At 46.1% G+C, this 16,809-nt stretch overlaps 12 protein-coding genes across 12 annotated transcripts; 8 read left to right on the top strand and 4 right to left on the bottom strand. All coding sequences in view use genetic code 12, as the record gives it.

Annotated features, from left to right (window-relative positions):
* Nucleotides 1–96: 96 nt before the first annotated feature.
* On the bottom strand, nt 97–1,734 carry PSN45_002705 (uncharacterized protein; the record flags this gene model as incomplete). The annotated part of the gene is made up of 1 exon (XM_006683874.2): nt 97–1,734. One exon carries the CDS (start codon nt 1,732–1,734, stop codon nt 97–99), a length of 1,638 nt encoding a protein of 545 aa, XP_006683937.2.
* Nucleotides 1,735–2,049: 315 nt separating this feature from the next.
* On the top strand, nt 2,050–2,775 carry YUH1 (ubiquitinyl hydrolase 1; the record flags this gene model as incomplete). The annotated part of the gene is made up of 1 exon (XM_006684069.2): nt 2,050–2,775. The coding sequence occupies one exon, from the start codon at nt 2,050–2,052 to the stop codon at nt 2,773–2,775; it is 726 nt and encodes a 241-aa protein (XP_006684132.1).
* A 3-nt stretch (nt 2,776–2,778) lies between these two features.
* Nucleotides 2,779–4,146, bottom strand: PSN45_002703 (uncharacterized protein; the record flags this gene model as incomplete). Its single annotated transcript, XM_066157914.1, has 1 exon — nt 2,779–4,146. One exon carries the CDS (start codon nt 4,144–4,146, stop codon nt 2,779–2,781), a length of 1,368 nt encoding a protein of 455 aa, XP_066014011.1.
* A 151-nt stretch (nt 4,147–4,297) lies between these two features.
* On the top strand, nt 4,298–5,659 carry PSN45_002702 (uncharacterized protein; the record flags this gene model as incomplete). Its single annotated transcript, XM_006683876.1, has 1 exon — nt 4,298–5,659. The coding sequence occupies one exon, from the start codon at nt 4,298–4,300 to the stop codon at nt 5,657–5,659; it is 1,362 nt and encodes a 453-aa protein (XP_006683939.1).
* An 87-nt stretch (nt 5,660–5,746) lies between these two features.
* On the bottom strand, nt 5,747–7,360 carry PSN45_002701 (uncharacterized protein; the record flags this gene model as incomplete). Its single annotated transcript, XM_006683877.1, has 1 exon — nt 5,747–7,360. The coding sequence occupies one exon, from the start codon at nt 7,358–7,360 to the stop codon at nt 5,747–5,749; it is 1,614 nt and encodes a 537-aa protein (XP_006683940.1).
* Nucleotides 7,361–7,987: 627 nt separating this feature from the next.
* On the top strand, nt 7,988–9,877 carry LAP2_1 (Leucyl aminopeptidase yscIV; the record flags this gene model as incomplete). Its single annotated transcript, XM_006683878.2, has 1 exon — nt 7,988–9,877. The coding sequence occupies one exon, from the start codon at nt 7,988–7,990 to the stop codon at nt 9,875–9,877; it is 1,890 nt and encodes a 629-aa protein (XP_006683941.1).
* A 434-nt stretch (nt 9,878–10,311) lies between these two features.
* On the top strand, nt 10,312–10,924 carry YIP3 (Prenylated Rab acceptor 1; the record flags this gene model as incomplete). The annotated part of the gene is made up of 2 exons (XM_006683879.2): nt 10,312–10,338; nt 10,424–10,924. 2 exons carry the CDS (start codon nt 10,312–10,314, stop codon nt 10,922–10,924), a joined length of 528 nt encoding a protein of 175 aa, XP_006683942.1.
* Nucleotides 10,925–11,026: 102 nt separating this feature from the next.
* Nucleotides 11,027–11,435, bottom strand: RPL39 (60S ribosomal protein eL39; the record flags this gene model as incomplete). Its single annotated transcript, XM_006683880.2, has 2 exons — nt 11,027–11,176; nt 11,430–11,435. 2 exons carry the CDS (start codon nt 11,433–11,435, stop codon nt 11,027–11,029), a joined length of 156 nt encoding a protein of 51 aa, XP_006683943.1.
* A 201-nt stretch (nt 11,436–11,636) lies between these two features.
* RPS22_1 (40S ribosomal protein uS8) lies at nt 11,637–12,029 on the top strand (the record flags this gene model as incomplete). The annotated part of the gene is made up of 1 exon (XM_006683881.2): nt 11,637–12,029. One exon carries the CDS (start codon nt 11,637–11,639, stop codon nt 12,027–12,029), a length of 393 nt encoding a protein of 130 aa, XP_006683944.1.
* Nucleotides 12,030–12,266: 237 nt separating this feature from the next.
* RPS14B (40S ribosomal protein uS11) lies at nt 12,267–12,940 on the top strand (the record flags this gene model as incomplete). The annotated part of the gene is made up of 2 exons (XM_006683883.2): nt 12,267–12,276; nt 12,543–12,940. The coding sequence occupies 2 exons, from the start codon at nt 12,267–12,269 to the stop codon at nt 12,938–12,940; spliced, it is 408 nt and encodes a 135-aa protein (XP_006683946.1).
* A 364-nt stretch (nt 12,941–13,304) lies between these two features.
* PSN45_002695 (uncharacterized protein) lies at nt 13,305–15,248 on the top strand (the record flags this gene model as incomplete). Its single annotated transcript, XM_006683884.2, has 1 exon — nt 13,305–15,248. The coding sequence occupies one exon, from the start codon at nt 13,305–13,307 to the stop codon at nt 15,246–15,248; it is 1,944 nt and encodes a 647-aa protein (XP_006683947.2).
* Nucleotides 15,249–15,427: 179 nt separating this feature from the next.
* Nucleotides 15,428–16,771, top strand: PSN45_002694 (uncharacterized protein; the record flags this gene model as incomplete). Its single annotated transcript, XM_006683885.1, has 1 exon — nt 15,428–16,771. One exon carries the CDS (start codon nt 15,428–15,430, stop codon nt 16,769–16,771), a length of 1,344 nt encoding a protein of 447 aa, XP_006683948.1.
* Between the last annotated feature and the right edge of the window lie 38 nt (nt 16,772–16,809).

Genomic DNA, 16,809 nt, shown 5'->3' with positions numbered 1-16,809 from the left:
TAGAGTAATATTTAATAGACCCAGTGTTATGATTTGTGCTCACACGAAACAGTTGCAAATTTTACTAATTTTACAAATGTTCATTAAATAAATATATCATAATACAGTTAGAATGCTAAGAATAACTCCATTTAAAATTATCTTCAGAAGTAAGATGTTTCTGAGATGAAAGTTTGAGTTGTTTAGTAGGTTAACGTTGATCAAGCTTAAAAGCATCACCGTAACGATGTAATCTCGGGAATTCTGCAAAAATTCAGATGTGTACACAAGCAATGTCCCCATCACCCAAATAAAACTATCCAAATAGCAGAGCAATACTTCAAAAACACTCAAATCCCGTATAAGCTGCTTACCGTACCTTTCAAAAATTGGATCATAATCAATTTTGAACTGGTCGATACCAAGCGAAATGAAAACATAATTGGTGAAATCTTGCTTGGTTATAACAATGCGATCGTTTAATGAGGGTTGTGTACAGTTTCCAGCCTCTGGGTCACCAATAGAACTGTATCCAAGGGTCGGTGGTCCTGACAATAAGCCCGAGTGTATCGAAGCATCATCAGACTGACCCTTGAAAGTAAACTTGCTTAGCTTCTTTCTAACGCTATTTTGTTTACGAGAGGTGGGCGTCATCCAGCTAAACCAACCCTTAGCTTTAGTGGTATCTTCACAAAGCATTCGGGATGATTTCTTTGAAAAGCTTTTGCCGCTTGAAGACGACCGCTTCCCAGTGGAGTTTCTATGATCGTAATCAAAACCACCTCCACCACCCATTCCCAATTTGATTTTTCCACCGTTAGGAAACTTGTATTCGAAGCCAAGACCTCCACCACCCCCTCCATCATAATGTGTATCGGTGGTGTGTACGGAGATATTGTCGAGGTCGTTGTAGACTTGACTTGTTTCGGTAAACGGAGATGAGCTAGGACTAGGGGTACTTAGAACAGGGCCATAAAACTCACTCACCTCACCGTAATTGTCATCGTCATCGTCATCGTCATCGTCTTCTGGTATATCGTTTCTTGTCATTACCGTAGCTGATGCAGTTTCTAAATGGAAGGTGTTCTTGGGTGACACCGCGTACAACTTGTCAACCAAGTCGTAGCACGATTTGTACTGGTTGATCTTCTTTGGAGAAGAAGGGAGACCTCTTTTTAATACCGGTAATGACATCTGAGGCTTTATTTTGGGGTCGAAAACATCGTTGTTGAAGTCTGACACTCCTGAAACCACAGTGGTGTCTCCAGAATCATCAAAACTAATTTCTCCAACAGAAATCTTCTTCGGAAGAATACCTGCCAAAGTCTCGTCCGAGTCTCCTGTTCCCACCGACCCCCGTTTTAATGACTCCATCATCCTCTTGGTAACATCATTTCGGGACTCATCTTCATAGGTTTCCATGTAGTAGAAATCGTCGTAAAGCTTCAAAAACACTCCATAGTTCTTCAAGTAGAAACACGGCATGAAGTCTCTCACAAATCCATACAAGCTCGTGCCCATAAAAACCCCCACGATTACAAGTACTTGGTATACCGTCAACTTGAAGCTCCACAGCCCATCCTGGTTTTCATGGAGTGATATGAATGCGATGATCAGAAACTTCAACACTTCTTTGATTAGGGGCCGAAAATACGTATCGAAGCAATGAGAGTCGGGGAGCTTGAAAATGGTCTTGAACTTATCAAGCACCAGAAGCAAAAAGTTCAAAAACACACTGAAGATCACTGCTTTCATGATTTCAGTGGTGGTGGGGGTGTATGTGTTTTGCCATTGGTATGCCCAAACAAGCAGTAATAGGCCGATGTTGAAGGCCAACACCACCGGCAAAACCACTAACGCAAACAAGGTATTCCTCATTCCAGCAGATGCCTAGTATACGTCAGGGGATGTTATGTATCACTAAAAGTACAAAAAGTGCAAAAGCAAGGTTTGTTTGTAAAAAAAAATGGCTAATGATTATTTTTGTTTCGCACTGTTCCAGTGATCAATTTCTCCACTGCCACCACTGTTCCAGTGATCAGTTTCTCCACTGCCACCACAGTTTGCAGCATGCCCGATAGTAAACGAGTTATTCCATTGGAGAGTAATCCTGATATCTTTACGGCCATGGCCCACAAATTGGGCTTGTCACCGGTGTTGGAGTTCCACGACGTGTTGTCATTGACGGAACCCGACCTAGTGGCATTTCTTCCTCAGCCGGTATTCGGGGTGACTCTCTTATTTCCAATTACAAAAGAATATGAAGACTACAGAACCCGTTTCGATTCCACAAGAGCGCCATATTCCAGTGAAAGCATCGATACGGTTCGTTGGTTCAAGCAGACTATCGGTAACGGGTGTGGATTGTATGCTTTATTACACTTGATTACCAATTTGCAGTCAGACCTCATCATCGACAATCTGCTTCTCAACAGCTTTTTGATCCAGCAATTAAACAGGTCACTTTCGACCGAAGATATCGCCAAGTTGGTCGAGAACTTGGAGCAACAGATCCAGTTGGATGAAAACTACGGCTCCGGTGGCCAGACCGAAGCCCCTCCACCAGAGATTTCAGTAGAGCTTCATTTCATCACCTTTGTCAAGGGAAAAGATAACCATTTGTACGAGTTGGACGGCAGAAGAACCGGGCCTGTGGACTTGGGTGAAAGCGTTGGGGGAAGTAATATCATCGAAGACCCCAAGTTGAACGAGAAAATCCAGTTCTACATTAGCAACACCAATGAGGCCAACAAACATAACTTCGCCATGATCGCCTTGGGTCCATCGTTGGACTAGGCACTATACTTGGCCCTTGATGTCGATTTTCTTGAAGTTGGTTCGGGCCATCAACAACTGGATCTGGGGCCGGAGTACCGTACAATCAAGTTCATTATTCTCAAAACCTTGTAGGCCAAAGTGCTCGAAGAACCTTAACACATCGCCTAAATCACTGTTAAATATGTTAATAACAAAGTCCTCAGAAAGCTTCTTGTAGCTCTTGGCCAAAATATCAAGGGTCTTGATCTTCTCTTTCTCAATCAAGTAGTTTTGAATCAAAATTGACCCCAACTCCATGGTCTTGAACTTCTCGGCTATTTGAAAGAACGAATAGAAGTTGGACGTCAACATCAGGTTCTGAAGGTCGAATGCCAATTGTGCATACCGCAACATGTCCACCTCTTCTGGATGCTGGTACTGTTTTTTCAAGAGCTTGTACTTGATCTTGAAGATCTCCGAGTGGTTCCCCACCATGAGCATGTACAAGATTCGGTAGCACATAAACTCCAACTCTAGGCGGTTTAACCGGGAGTTTCGCTCCTGCTTCAGGTCAAATAGGTATTCGATCTGAGTCACACATTGGTTCATTTCCCCCAAGTCATTGTTTCGTATCGACAAACGAGCATTCGTCTCGTACACATACATAGAGAAGTCGTTCTTGATGTGCTGCACCGTCAAGTCTTGCCGAATGGCCTTGAACTGGTCTTTAATATATGAATATGGCTTTGTGTTGGTCAAGTCAAGAAGCCGTGTAACTGCCTGTTGCAACACCGCTTGAGGCCTCACCGAGTTGGGATCGGGTTCTGAAGTGAGTCGCAAGTACCGCTTCTCTATAACCTGGGACCTTCCTACAATAGCTCCATTTTTGGTGGTTTCTGTAGATAACACTGGTTTGGACGGGAGGTCAGGTGAGCTGAACCGCTCGAGTCGCTGCCGTTTCTTGTGATCTGAATCATATTTCTTGTTTTGTGGTTTCTTGTGCTCTGAATCGTGCATCTTCGGCGTCAATTCAGGCGGCAGTAGGGTTGCTCTCTTCTTATTTTGACTTTCTTTCTTTCTCTTCACCAGCAGTTCCGGTGAGCTAAAGCTAATATTGCTGCAGAGGTCAAGGGGAAGGCCGGGATGGAAAATCGGCAACTTCTGCATTTCCCAGTTGTTGGAGAACACTTTGTTTTGTGCCTCAGCCTTCTCTAGGAGTTCTTTTATCTGCTGATGGAAGATGAGCTTCTCATGGGGGTTTAAGGCACCTGATTTCACAAAGCTGTCGCTGACAAATTTCTCAAGGCTGGAGGGCCACCGCTGGTCGGGAGTTTCCAGCGTACCTTCGGACGATGTCTTCATCGGCACCGGCTCGACCTGGTTGTACTTTTTGGTTCTGTTGGGAGCCATATAAATTTACACTAACAAAAAAGCACCAGTGCGCGAGTAACACATTTTCATCTTGAAAGCCCACTGGATCGGCTCAAGAAACGTGAGTTTTGGTATTATTTCTCGTTCCCCTGCCAAGTCAACTTACTACAGAACTACCACGACTCCAAAGATGCGGTCGGCGATTTTTGACACAGATTCTCGCCCCCGGTCCCCGTCGGGATTCAAGGGGCCATCCAGATCAAGGCAACCGTCTCCAACTGTTTCCACAAAATCCCACTTAAAACACAAACCTGACCCCGCCAAAGCCCGGCCCAAGCTGTCCCTTGCAGTGTCCAAGAGCATAACAGTCAATTGGAACTTGGACGAGATGATATCTGCATACCACGAATATAAAGCACTTCCGCCCAAATTGTCTCCTTCTTTACCAACTTTCAACGACGACAAGGACGAAATTAACGACCGTATTCCCTCGAGACTGCTCTCACAGCCTTCTCCTGCACGCTTGGAAGCTGTCCCTTCGCCCACAAAGACAAAGATCAAGTGGGTCAATAAGTTAGACGAGTCCAAGCCAAAGTTCTTGCTACGCTTCCACTACAATCTGGACAAGTATAAACACAAAGCCAACCCGTCCAGTGCGGTGGGCTTGGGTATTTCGTTGGAGAAGAAGAAGAGTACCCCGGTTCCCACAACCCCCAGAGCCAATACCCCCATGGTGGCTGTCAGCAGACCTAGCACTCCCGTGTCGAAACCAGTGTTCTCTAGAGCAAACACTCCCAGAGCTCCTGCCGCCGACCGAAGGCTAGCACAAGAAGCAGACGTTGACTACATCAAAATGAAAACGTACTGGATTAAACTCGCCAAGGAGACCAAGTTCATCTCCAATAATACCGAAGGAATTCTTTCTTTAATCATCGAGCTCGACTCGTTGATTTTGTATGCGATATCATACTATTTCGATGACAAGCTGAAAGAAAAGATGAACATCGCCCCGCTGGACAGATACTGGAAAGTGTTGATGGAGAGTATCGACAGCACTATCAACAAACTAAGAAGCTCGTATTTGAACAAAAAGGATTATGAGGACATAAATATCTACTTGAAGTGCTTGGTGGGAATATTACATAAGTTAAGCACCATCATCTTGAAACGAATCAACTCGATCTATGAAACCCTTGTGGCAGATGAAGCAGATGCTGCCAAAAAACTTACTTTACAGGCCAACATCATCACCAACTACAAGCAGGCAGACGACTTGGTGAAGAGATCGGAAAGTGTGTGTCCCAACATCGAGTTTTTCATCAAGGTCAACTTCCAGGAGATTTGGAACCGGCGGTGCAAAAGCTTTGGAGAAATATCTTCCACTATGTTGCCCATGAGTCATAACTACTACCTTCCTTTGAACACATACACTCAATTGGGGGAATTCATGAGGTTTTTCTATCATTTATTGAATGCGTTCATTAACATCTACAACAAGATCTATAACGAAGACCTAATTTATAGTTTAAAGTCCGGCATGCCTGGGCCCTAAACTTGCATACTCATAGACTTGACAGTAATAAACGTTTAGTTTCATGCTATAAAAATACACAAGACATAATACAAAGACATGGTCATCCTACTCCCCTTTGAGATATTTGTCTTTATAGATCCAACTATTTCCAATAGTCTTTGCACCAAATATCTCTCCAAGTCTCAACCAAGCCGAAGCCTTGAAGTTGTCCTTCTTATGAAACCTGGTCTTAAGACCCCAGATCTCCCCCAACTGTACCATTGAGTTGAAGTTGCCCATGGATGAACTGATGCTCAAACACTGGATTCCAAGTAATTCGTCTTTTTCGACTCCCCAGCCATTGAGGAAAAACATCCCCAACTCTTGGTATGCAGATGCAAGAGGATCTGACTGGGACTTTATGGTGTTGACGATCTTGGTGATTTGGTTGGCCGGCAATTTCGAGTAGTAATCATAGAGTTTGATGGGGTCCACCTCGGTGGTATCACTTCTGATGTGGCTCACCCCCCATTTGACCAATTCTTCCTGTGAAAGGATGCCCACCCGAGAAGCAAACTCCGGCGTGTCGTTTGTGCACAATAGAATGCACCGACAAAGCCATTTGAGTGAGGATGGGGTGTTTTGTTTGACCCCATTCCCAAACTTAAGTGCCAATGCGTACAACAACATCGCCTTCGGGTAGTTGAAAGGAGGGTTAGCAGCAATCTGGAGCTGGTACGATGCTTCTCTTTGCTTGCCCTGGCCACGAAGCTCCATCGAGAGCTTCGTACGGTCCTCTGGCGAAAGCTCGGCTAGTTTCCCGTTGGGGGACGACGTGGTGTTCGTATAGTCCGATATGCTTCGACGAGTGCTACCTTCACGGCTGAGAGATCCTGAATTTACACTCGCTGACACCGATCTGGTTCTCGCCATGGCACCAGCACCAGGGTGAGGTATACGAGAGTGTGAAGCGTTGATGGAATCAGACGAAGAGTTAAAGTCAAATTCGTCGTATTCGTTATAGTCGACGCTCAGCTTCTTCTTGGATATGGCACCGGTGGCCCCAATCACCGACGTGGTCTCGGGCTGGAACAGGGCTTTGAGAGAGTGAACAGACCTATTGCGGCTGGCATAAACGATGTTTCCAGGGCCGTTTTTCACCGAAAACGGCGACAACTCGGCCCCTTCAAGCACACGGTCGGGCAGGTGCGCGGGGTCGACGGCAAAAACCTTGTCTCTTGACGTCGATCCCAGTCGAGTCAAATTAGGGTGGATATTAAAAAGATGATTGGCCCTATACAGCGGGAGCCGGGTGAGATTGGTATTGGGATGCGGGATCAGCGGCAGGCGAAAGGGGTTTTGGAGCTGGACGCTATTGTGGCGGGAGGATGGGCGTCCCGCCACGTCGCTGATGCTGAGGCGCTCGAGCCGTAGTGTTGTCACCTCATCGGTGTCCAACAAGTCATCCGATTCGAGTCCCAAGCGGTCCAACAACCGGCCATTGGTCGACACCGAGTCGAACGAGTAGATGCTATCGCGATCATGGTCGTGATCGCGGTCGGGGTAGTACTGGGCCGGCAGCGGCAGTAGGGGTGGAGTTCTTGATTTTAGTGGTGATGCTGGGGTTGGGCTGTGAGGGCTATTGGCTCTGGCCTTTGCCGTTTGTAGTTCAAGTTGATGGAGCGGTGACTTTAGAAGCTCGTTTTCGGACACGGCCGTGGTGTCTGTAGAGATGTCCATAACGGCATCGGAGGGTGGGAGGTGTAATGTGGTGTATGTGGAATACAAAGGAATGCGGGAGGAATAACAATGAGCGCGCAGAACAGATGAACAGAGGAGAAACAAAAGTGCTGGCGCTCGCACCAGCCACGGTTCCGTTAGCGGGCGGCCCCCATCGAGCGCTGGCTCCCGCGAGCGCTCGCAGCGTGCCCCCACCGCTTCCCTGCGGCACAATGACCCATGATTCAAACGGCATTTGACATATTTCTGAAACCCAGGCCAAAAACCGTTGAACTGGCACGGCGTCCCGCCGCATTCGATGCTTAAAACATGGCTTTACAACTGCCGGTATCAGCACCATATACGACACTGACACCATATACTCAGACATGACACATAATATGCCCATACTTGTGGTCATACTTATTCGAATGCTTGTATCATCCACAAACACAAATATCCCCATAGGCTGTTAAAGTAGCTTGAACCGTTCCCAGCTGCCGTGTGCGTTTTGTTCACACGGCACTGTTTTTTGCATCCAGTTGAATGGCACCAAAAGTTTCGCGGCTCCCTTTATAAGGCTTTTGAACCGCTGTGGTAATAAGTAATCATATTACCACACATCATCTACTCACGTCCTTCCCGCACATGACTGTTAACCAGGTTCATGGCATCCCGCGTCCAGGACGGCTGCCCGAGGCAGACCCGTCGACGCTCTCCAACTACGCCAATTTCCAAATCACCTCCACCAACTTGAACTTCGTTATAAACTTCACCTCCAAAACCGTTTCCGGAGACGTGACCTTCCAGCTCACCGCCGTGGCTTCCACCGAGTCCATAGTGCTTGATACGTCGTACTTGGACGTGCACGCGGTGTCTGTGAATGATGTGGCACAAGAATTCACCATTGGTGAAAGGACTGGTGCGTTAGGTTCACCTCTTGTGATCTCTCGTGCTTGTGCCGTTGATGAGGAGATTAGTGTCCACTTAGTGTTTGTGACCACCTCTCGGTGTACGGCCTTGCAATTTCTTGAAAAGAGTGCTACTGATGGGAAGAAGTTCCCTTACTTGTTCTCGCAGAGCGAGGCCATCCACTCCAGATCGCTTTTCCCGTGTTTCGACACCCCAGCGTTGAAGTCCCCCTACACAATGAGTGTGACTTCATCATTGCCTGCTGTTATGTCGGGATTGCCCCAAGGTGACGGTGAAAACACCGAAACTGTGGGTGAAAAAGTGTACAGATTCACGCAGCCGGTGCCAATTCCATCATATCTTGTAGCCCTTGCATCAGGTGACATCCAAAAGCTTCCGGTGGGTCCCCGGTCTCACGTGTACTGTGAGTCGCCCAACTTGAAGCGGTGCCAGCACGAGTTTGATGGAGATGTGGAAAAGTTTCTCGAGGCAGCCGAGAAAATCGTGTTTGGCTACGAGTGGAAGCAGTACGACGTACTTATTTTGCCCACTGCGTTCCCGTACGGGGGCATGGAGGTCCCCAACGTGACGTTTGCCACCCCCACGATCGTCACCGGTGATAAGTCCAATGTTGATGTGGTTGCACACGAATTGGCTCATTCATGGGCAGGGAACCTCGTAACCAACTGCTCATGGGAGCACTTCTGGCTCAACGAAGGCTGGTGTGTGTACCTTGAGAGGCGGATCTTGGCTGAGGTGCACGGAGATGCGGTCCGGGACTTTATGGCCATTATTGGCTGGTATGACCTTGCCAATGCCATCAAAGCTATGGGAGAAAGTGCCACCCGTTTCTCATGCTTGGTGCAAGACTTGAAGGATGGTTCTGATCCCGATGATGCGTTCTCGGTGGTTCCATACGAAAAGGGGTCTACGTTGTTGTACTACATCGAAACGTTATTGGGAAAGCAAAAATTCGATCCCTTCATTCCATTCTATTTTAACAAGTTCAAGTACAAGTCCTTGGACACCTACCAGTTCTTGGACACGTTGTACGATTTTTTCAGCGACGACCATGAGGTTTTGGATCAGATTAATTGGGATTCTTGGTTGTACGCACCTGGAATGCCCCCAGTCAAACCTGATTTTGATACCACGTTGGCGGACCAGTGCTACCAGTTGGCGGCCCGGTGGCACACGGCCATCGTTGAGGGGGCCAAGTTCACGGAGTTGTTCTCCCTTGACGATCTCAAGGTGCTTGACGGGAATCAATCGGTGGTGTTTTTAGAGACGTTAATTGCGTTCAACAAACAGGACGGGTTCGTCTGGGCCCACCACCGCGATGCCCTCGAGGCGTTGGACGAAATCTACGGCCCAAAGTACTCGCATGAGACCAATGCAGAGGTGTTATCACGGTGGTACTTTCTTCAGGTTGGAGGGCACAATCACAAGTTTTACGAAAAGTTAGGCCGGTGGTTGGGAACTGTGGGGAGAATGAAGTTTGTGCGTCCGGGGTACGTGACACTCAATAAGGTGGACCATGACATGGCGGTGAAGTACTTTCTCGAGTTTGAGCTGGGATATCATCCGATTTGCCAGGCGATGGTGAGAAAGGATTTGGCGTTGTGACACATACGATAGGGTTCCACGGGGCGACATATGTCCCATAGTATGTATCATGTGTATTGTATTCATTATGTCTATTTGTTGTAGACGGGAGCCTGCAGGAGCTCCCCACGGTTTCACCGTACGAGCGCACCACCAGCTCTCAGCCGCGACGCACAAGCTCTGCCGCACCGCGACGCACAGAACGGCACCAGATCCGTGCGACCTCGTGTCTCATATACCTACCCATAAACCCACCCCAGCAATACCCAGTAACTACCCACAGACTCAACACCCGCTCCATACACCTCACTAACCACTGTCATCAGCACCCAAAGCCTGCGGCTAATCTCCGCCAATATCTCTTGTCGCCCAATGTCGTGCACAGCCGGGAGCCAATGTCGCGTGGTCAATATCGCGTACGTCCAACTCAAAGTTTACACGTACAGAAAACAACCATGTCTAACTTCATCTCTTCTTTTCCAGTACGTAACAAACTTTGCAAAACAACCATCCAATATACCGATATGGTTCTCGGTACTCGTATGACCCCGTACTAACGTTCCTCAGTTGGCCCAGTTCTCCGAAAGATTGAGTTTGGATAGAATCCGTACAGACGTCGGATCATTACAATCATCCATCTCCAAACTCCGTCCTCCTCAGGAGTTCTTTGATGTCAGAAGAGTGTCCAAGCCCGCCAACTTTGGTGAGGTCCAAAGTAGAGTGTCCTACAACTTGGGCTACTTTTCTGCCAACTACTTGGCCATTGTTTCGATATTGAGTATCTACGCCTTGGTTACCAACTTGTTATTATTGTTTGTAATCTTGCTAGTTGGTGGTGGTGTGATTGGTATCAGCCGTTTGGGGGGCAATGACTTGGTTTTGCCCTTCACCAGATTAACCACTTCTCAATTGTACACGGGATTATTTGTGGTTGCAGTTCCTTTGGGATTTTTAGCTTCTCCCATCTCCACCATGATGTGGTTAATCGGAAGCAGTGGAGTGGCTGTATTTGGCCACGCTTCGTTCATGGAAAAGCCCATCGAGACGGTGTTTGAAGAGGAAGTGTAAAGTATAGAGAAGAAAACTCAGATTGGTTTATATTAATTAAACATGCTTAACCATGACTAATAGTTTTATATATAAGAACTCGATTGTAAAGAATAGAGACACTTAGATGTTCAACTTAGTTCTTCTCCAGTGTCTTCTCTTAGCGTTGTATCTAATGGTGTTACCGGTCTTCAATCTGATCCATTGAGGCAATGGTCTGTTTTGCTTTTGGGCCTTTCCCAACTTTTGCTTGGTTCTGAATGATTTTTGAGACTATACGAGTTAGTAGAAGTTGGTGGATCAAGGAAGTGATGATACTGTTGAGTGTACTGATGGGCTGGTGATTGTGTGACGTGATAGGTGTGATTCGGTTATGGTTGGAATATTGTGTCTCGGGTATGGTTCAGCAGAATGGGGTGCTGGAACAGATCCATCGTTGCTTTCCTGGTGTTTCTATTCTCGCTGTATACGATGTTCTGTGGACGGTTGTGACTCTGTATCTCTCTCCTGGTTCATTAATACATACTGGCATCTTCAATGAATACTCTTCAAGGTTACTGGAAAAAAATTCTTCTGGTGCACAGACCTTCTAGTGCGAGCGGTGGGAGCGCACGACCTATATGCGTGGCCCAGGTAGTTATGTGACTGCTTTAAATTGGGCCTTGACACGTCCCGCGCGCCCTCTACCATAGCTGAAAAATTTGAAAAAAAAAGTTCAACCTCAACATCCACAATGACCAGAACCTCCGTCTTAGCTGATGCTTTAAACGCCATTAACAACGCCGAAAAAACCGGAAAGAGACAAGTGTTGATCAGACCTTCCTCCAAGGTCATCGTCAAGTTCTTGACCGTCATGCAAAAGCACGGTTACATTGGTGAATTCGAATACATTGATGACCACAGATCCGGTAAAATCGTCGTCCAATTGAACGGTAGATTGAACAAGTGTGGTGTTATCAACCCAAGATTCAACGTGAAGATTGGTGACATTGAGAGATGGACCGACAACTTGTTGCCAGCCAGACAGTTTGGTTACGTTATTTTGACCACTTCTGCTGGTATCATGGACCACGAAGAAGCCAGAAGAAAGCACGTTTCCGGAAAGATCTTGGGTTTCGTTTACTAGATTATAGCTCGCATGATACATGTAATATAAATTTAATGGAGTTCATTGTAAGACACTTTAGGTGGTAGAGTAGTTTGGGATGGTAGCGACAGGGAATGAGGGCTGCAGCCCGCGATGCCCTGCCATAGCGGGTGGCCCACTACGGGTGTGGTCGTGTCGCGCCCACCGTCGCTCAGAGTTTTTTCTCAGGGAAAAATCTCAAGTGAAAATTTAATTAAAATTTTAACATAGTCAAGAATGTCTACTGGTATGTGATAGAATTAGTACAAGCGCCGACCAATATGGGCACAATCGAATGAGCACAGTCCACAGACGTTGTCCACTGCGTTTTCCTGGCGTCGAGGCCTCCAAAAACCCCCCATTATTCCATCCTTCTCTCGACCATCGAAACTGTACATCATCAAGTATACATCACAAAGTATACATTATTTTGATCTTTCACCTCGAATAGCATTCCCTGGTTCATTATTGGTTCCCCACCATCTCGTTTCATCCTGTTACTAACGCCTCTAGCTCAAAAAGACGGTTCCCTTGTTTTCGGTGTAGCAAGAATCTTTGCTTCCTTCAACGATACTTTCGTCCACGTGACTGATTTGTCCGGTAAAGAAACCATCGCCAGAGTCACTGGTGGTATGAAGGTCAAGGCCGACAGAGACGAATCCACTCCATACGCCGCCATGTTGGCTGCCCAAGATGTTGCTGTCAAGTGTAAAGAAGTTGGCATCAACGCTGTTCACATCAAGTTGAGAGCTACCGGTGGTACCAAGACCAAGACCCCAGGTCCAGGTGGTCAAGCTGCTGTCAGAGCCTTGGCCAGATCTGGTTTGAGAATTGGAAGAATCGAAGATGTTACTCCAGTTCCATCTGATTCCACCAGAAGAAAGGGTGGTAGAAGAGGTAGAAGATTGTGATTTTTTTACCTTGGTTCCTATCCGGTGTTTTTATATAAAAAGCTCTGTTTAATAGTTTTTATCCGTGTGGTGAAATAATTATCCTTGCATTATTGCAACATTTATAAAAATGTACACTTACGTATTTAACTGAGATGAGTTTTTTCTCACAAAACACAAAGCATTAATGACACAATTGCATCGATTGTGCATTGGATGGGGTTTACGGCGAGGTTTCTCGTCGATTCCTTCTAACAGCAACCAGGTCATCTCGTCTATACTCCAATTGGCTCGGGTCTCTCCCAACCACCAGTGGAAACAGATGGTTCTGACATCAGACGATTTGGCGAGCCTACCCAAACTAGAGATCCCCAAACCACAAAAAATGCATTTCAGGGGTTCGTTGCACATGGACACGCCCTCTGAAGACACCTGGAGTAAGATATGTGTATACGGCGTGGTGAACAACTTGTATCTTCAAGAAACGTACAAATTGGGCCAAAAAATCATTGATTTTGTACCCATCGCCTACAGAACCCTCAATAATCCTCATATGTCCTCCAAATTCGACAGGAGTGTAACCAGGGATCTCATGGCATGGAGACCGCCGCCTCTGTGGAAGAAAAAATTCAAAGAGTCTGGAATCAAAACTCGTCCATCCGTTCAACATGTAATTGGCTTCAACTTCATCCAAAACCCTCTTTCATGTCTTGATAACTTGTTTGGATCTTTGGGTTCAGACACCGCGTACAACCCAGATATGACGGGGTTTTTGGGCGACATTTTGCAAGAGCTAGAATCCCTCGATGGCCTGCAAGTTGCTTTGAACCCAGAATATTTGTTTCATCAAGGAACTGAGTTTACCCTCCCACCATTAGGTGATGCTTCGCCAGTGGTGACGACCCTCTTGGTCAATAGTTCGGTCGTGGGACCTCGAGCTCGAGAGCCTCTCTCTACAAGCATGGCTCTCGAACACTATCTCACCTTGGTTTCTCGGTTCGGTAGTTCCCTCTACGATATTCTTGTACGTCGGTCCATTTTGGTCCACAGCAGAGGAGACCACTTCAGCACATTATACTACATGCTTGTGAGCAGTGAGTATGTGCAATTTCTCGTGGAGACCAGCAGAGTGTTTAATAAGTTAATTGAGTCCAAACAGATGGTTGACAGTATCATCAAAAATAGTGCTCGAGATTTATACCACCGGCAGTTAGGACAGTACTTTGCTGTATTGGCGTTCACAAAGCCACAGGACACTGTTGATTGGTGTTCGACGCACGTGAAGAACTATATCGATATTTTCGATAACCTTACGGATATGGAGATCAAACAGTTCACCAAAGATTTTTCTACTACTTTAAGATTCTCGTCTACCTCCATTGATCGGGTGGAACTTGAACTGATGAGGAGTTACTTGAAGCGCATACAGGTTCCTGAACCTCCATCTCAAGACCAAGAAGAATGTCGGGCTATTGCCGTCGACTGTGTAAGTGTTGCGTCCTATAAAGCTACTATTGTCAATAGTTTTGAAATCCTCACCAAGCGGAGAACTTTGGTGCTCCAAGCTCTCGAGGAGTATCCTGGCATTTTATCACTGTTGGGAAGACTTGTCCAAATTAATGAGTCAGAAGGAATAAGACAGGTGACTACAATGGTTTCAGGCATGCTACAAAGGCCTTCTGAAGAGCTTGATCTTACTCGAACCCTTGGCAATTTTAGGTTTGAGGACTTTGGGCTCCTAGAGTCCGAAATTCCAGGAGCAAGCCACTTAGCCAACTTGTTGGCAGTCAACTACCACATTTCACGACACTACCTCAAGGAAACTGAGTGTTCGCCTAGAGAGCGCTCCAAGTACTGCAGTATAATGCAGAAATACAGCCAGTTGGGCTACTCATTTTATCGGTACAATGTGCTTTTGTGGTTGGCTGACTCACAGCTTCCTATAAAAACCCAAATTCATCTCCAGCAAAAGCTTCTCCTGAAGACTTTCAAGACTTTGGTGTATAACAACATAAAGACTCCAACAGACCCAGTATACATGGAAATGGTCAAGGCCCGAGCCTCCAACAGGTACATCAAACTCAAGCTTGGTCAAACCGGTTTCGATCAGTATATGGGTCTTTTGGCCATCACCAACCAAGAGGAATATGTGAAAAAGTGGATCAATAACTGTGTTGCAGCCATTAAACAGGCCCCGAGCGCGACGGAGTTTCCTCAGCTTTTACCGCAAAAACCTTACGACTTTGTACAAACAGACACAAACCCAGAGTTAGACTTGGAAGAATCATTCGATTTTGTTCTCACGGGATATTATGATAGTTTGGAGTAGGGTTCCGGTAGGCTGCGAGCCTCTTTACCCCAAACAGACAAAAAAAATCATTGCGCTTCCGTCCAGGCTTCTGTTTCCCGATGCGGTAGTGATTTCCTTATCGCGCCAAATTGATAAGACTATGCTTGGGGCTATATAAGCAACATGATGCCAAATTGGCCTTTTCAGCAGATCACATCATGATAGACACCACAAAATTATTGATTTTGGCACTTTGTGGGGTTGTTACATCTCTATTATTGTCATACAAACAAGTTGGAGCCCTTTACCGTAAGTACGGCACATTCTACAAGAGCTATTTACTGTTCTCAAATCCACCAACTCCAAACCAGTCCAGAAAATCATCATATTCCAAAAAAGATGGTGATCCTCAGGTTGCTGCAGAACCTACTCCATTGATGATAACACCGGAACAAGTTAAGAGCTACGATGACAGACCATGGAGACCTTTCAGATGGCCATATCATCAAACCATGTCGATTTTCAAGTTGGAAATCAACCACTGGTTGGACATGGATAAATACTACTGGCATTACATCAAGGAGAAGGAAAGAATCTGGTTCAAGTACGGCAAGGAAAACATCGACTGGTTGCCAGAAGGATACGAACCTAGCTTGGAGTTGATGGAAACTGTCACCGACCACATGTTAAAGCGTTACCCTCTCTGTTTTACGTTAATTGAGGATAGAGGAAAAGACGGGAAAATTGTGAAAAACGAGTTGACAGAAGAGGTTATTGACATGAGCCGGCCTTTGAAAGAGCATCCTTTACTCTATGTAACCAAGATGGCCAAGGAGGATTTCTACTTGGTGATGAAGAATCCTAAAGACGACTTACACTATTTGGTTGCAGCAGCCGTCCCGTTCCCAGGAGGATCGTTCGGAATCAACCACAAGATCGGGAAACACTTGGACGTAATTCACAATGACGTTCCCTACTACCACGAGAAGTTAAAGACGTCGATGGAAAGATGGTTTGGCAGGTTGACCCCCAGTTCTCCGGTAGAAAGAGCATCATGGTATATGACTTGGGATCACAAGCTTAGACAAAACAACGTTTACAAGGAACCGGAATTAACGGAGCAAGTTAAGAAGGAGGCCCTAACCATGGATCCTAAGGATTTCCATGTTAGAGTCGAAAGGCAGACATTAAGAAGATTGCCCAGAACCCAAGCAATTATTTTCACAAACCATCCAATTTTCTATTCTCTTGATGAGATGAAGAATGAGCCTTTGGTGCCTTCTTTGATCAGGAAGATCATCTACGAAGCACCCGAAAAAATCATCAAATATAAGTTTTTCGAGATCTTCAGAGATCATATTGCTGGATATTTAGATGAACTTATTCAAAGACAGATTGATATGGGTTTAATCACCAAAGAAACGCCGGTGAAAACGTTACCTACTTATCCATTTGCTCACTGGGCCGAAGCTGACTTCGATTATGTCAACGGAGGATTCAATAACCCCAGCCAAAAGCCAGACCACTCCAAGGAATATGAAACCAGTTCCAAGGATGATTAGCATAAATAGAGATGAATAGAAACTACACAACTCGGATG

The sequence above is a fragment of the Yamadazyma tenuis genome, chromosome 3, assembly GCF_029203305.1.
Source record: "Yamadazyma tenuis chromosome 3, complete sequence".
NCBI lineage: Eukaryota > Fungi > Ascomycota > Pichiomycetes > Serinales > Debaryomycetaceae > Yamadazyma > Yamadazyma tenuis.
The sequence above is the reverse complement of the archived record's forward strand: the minus strand, read 5'-3'. Positions and strand labels throughout refer to the sequence as shown.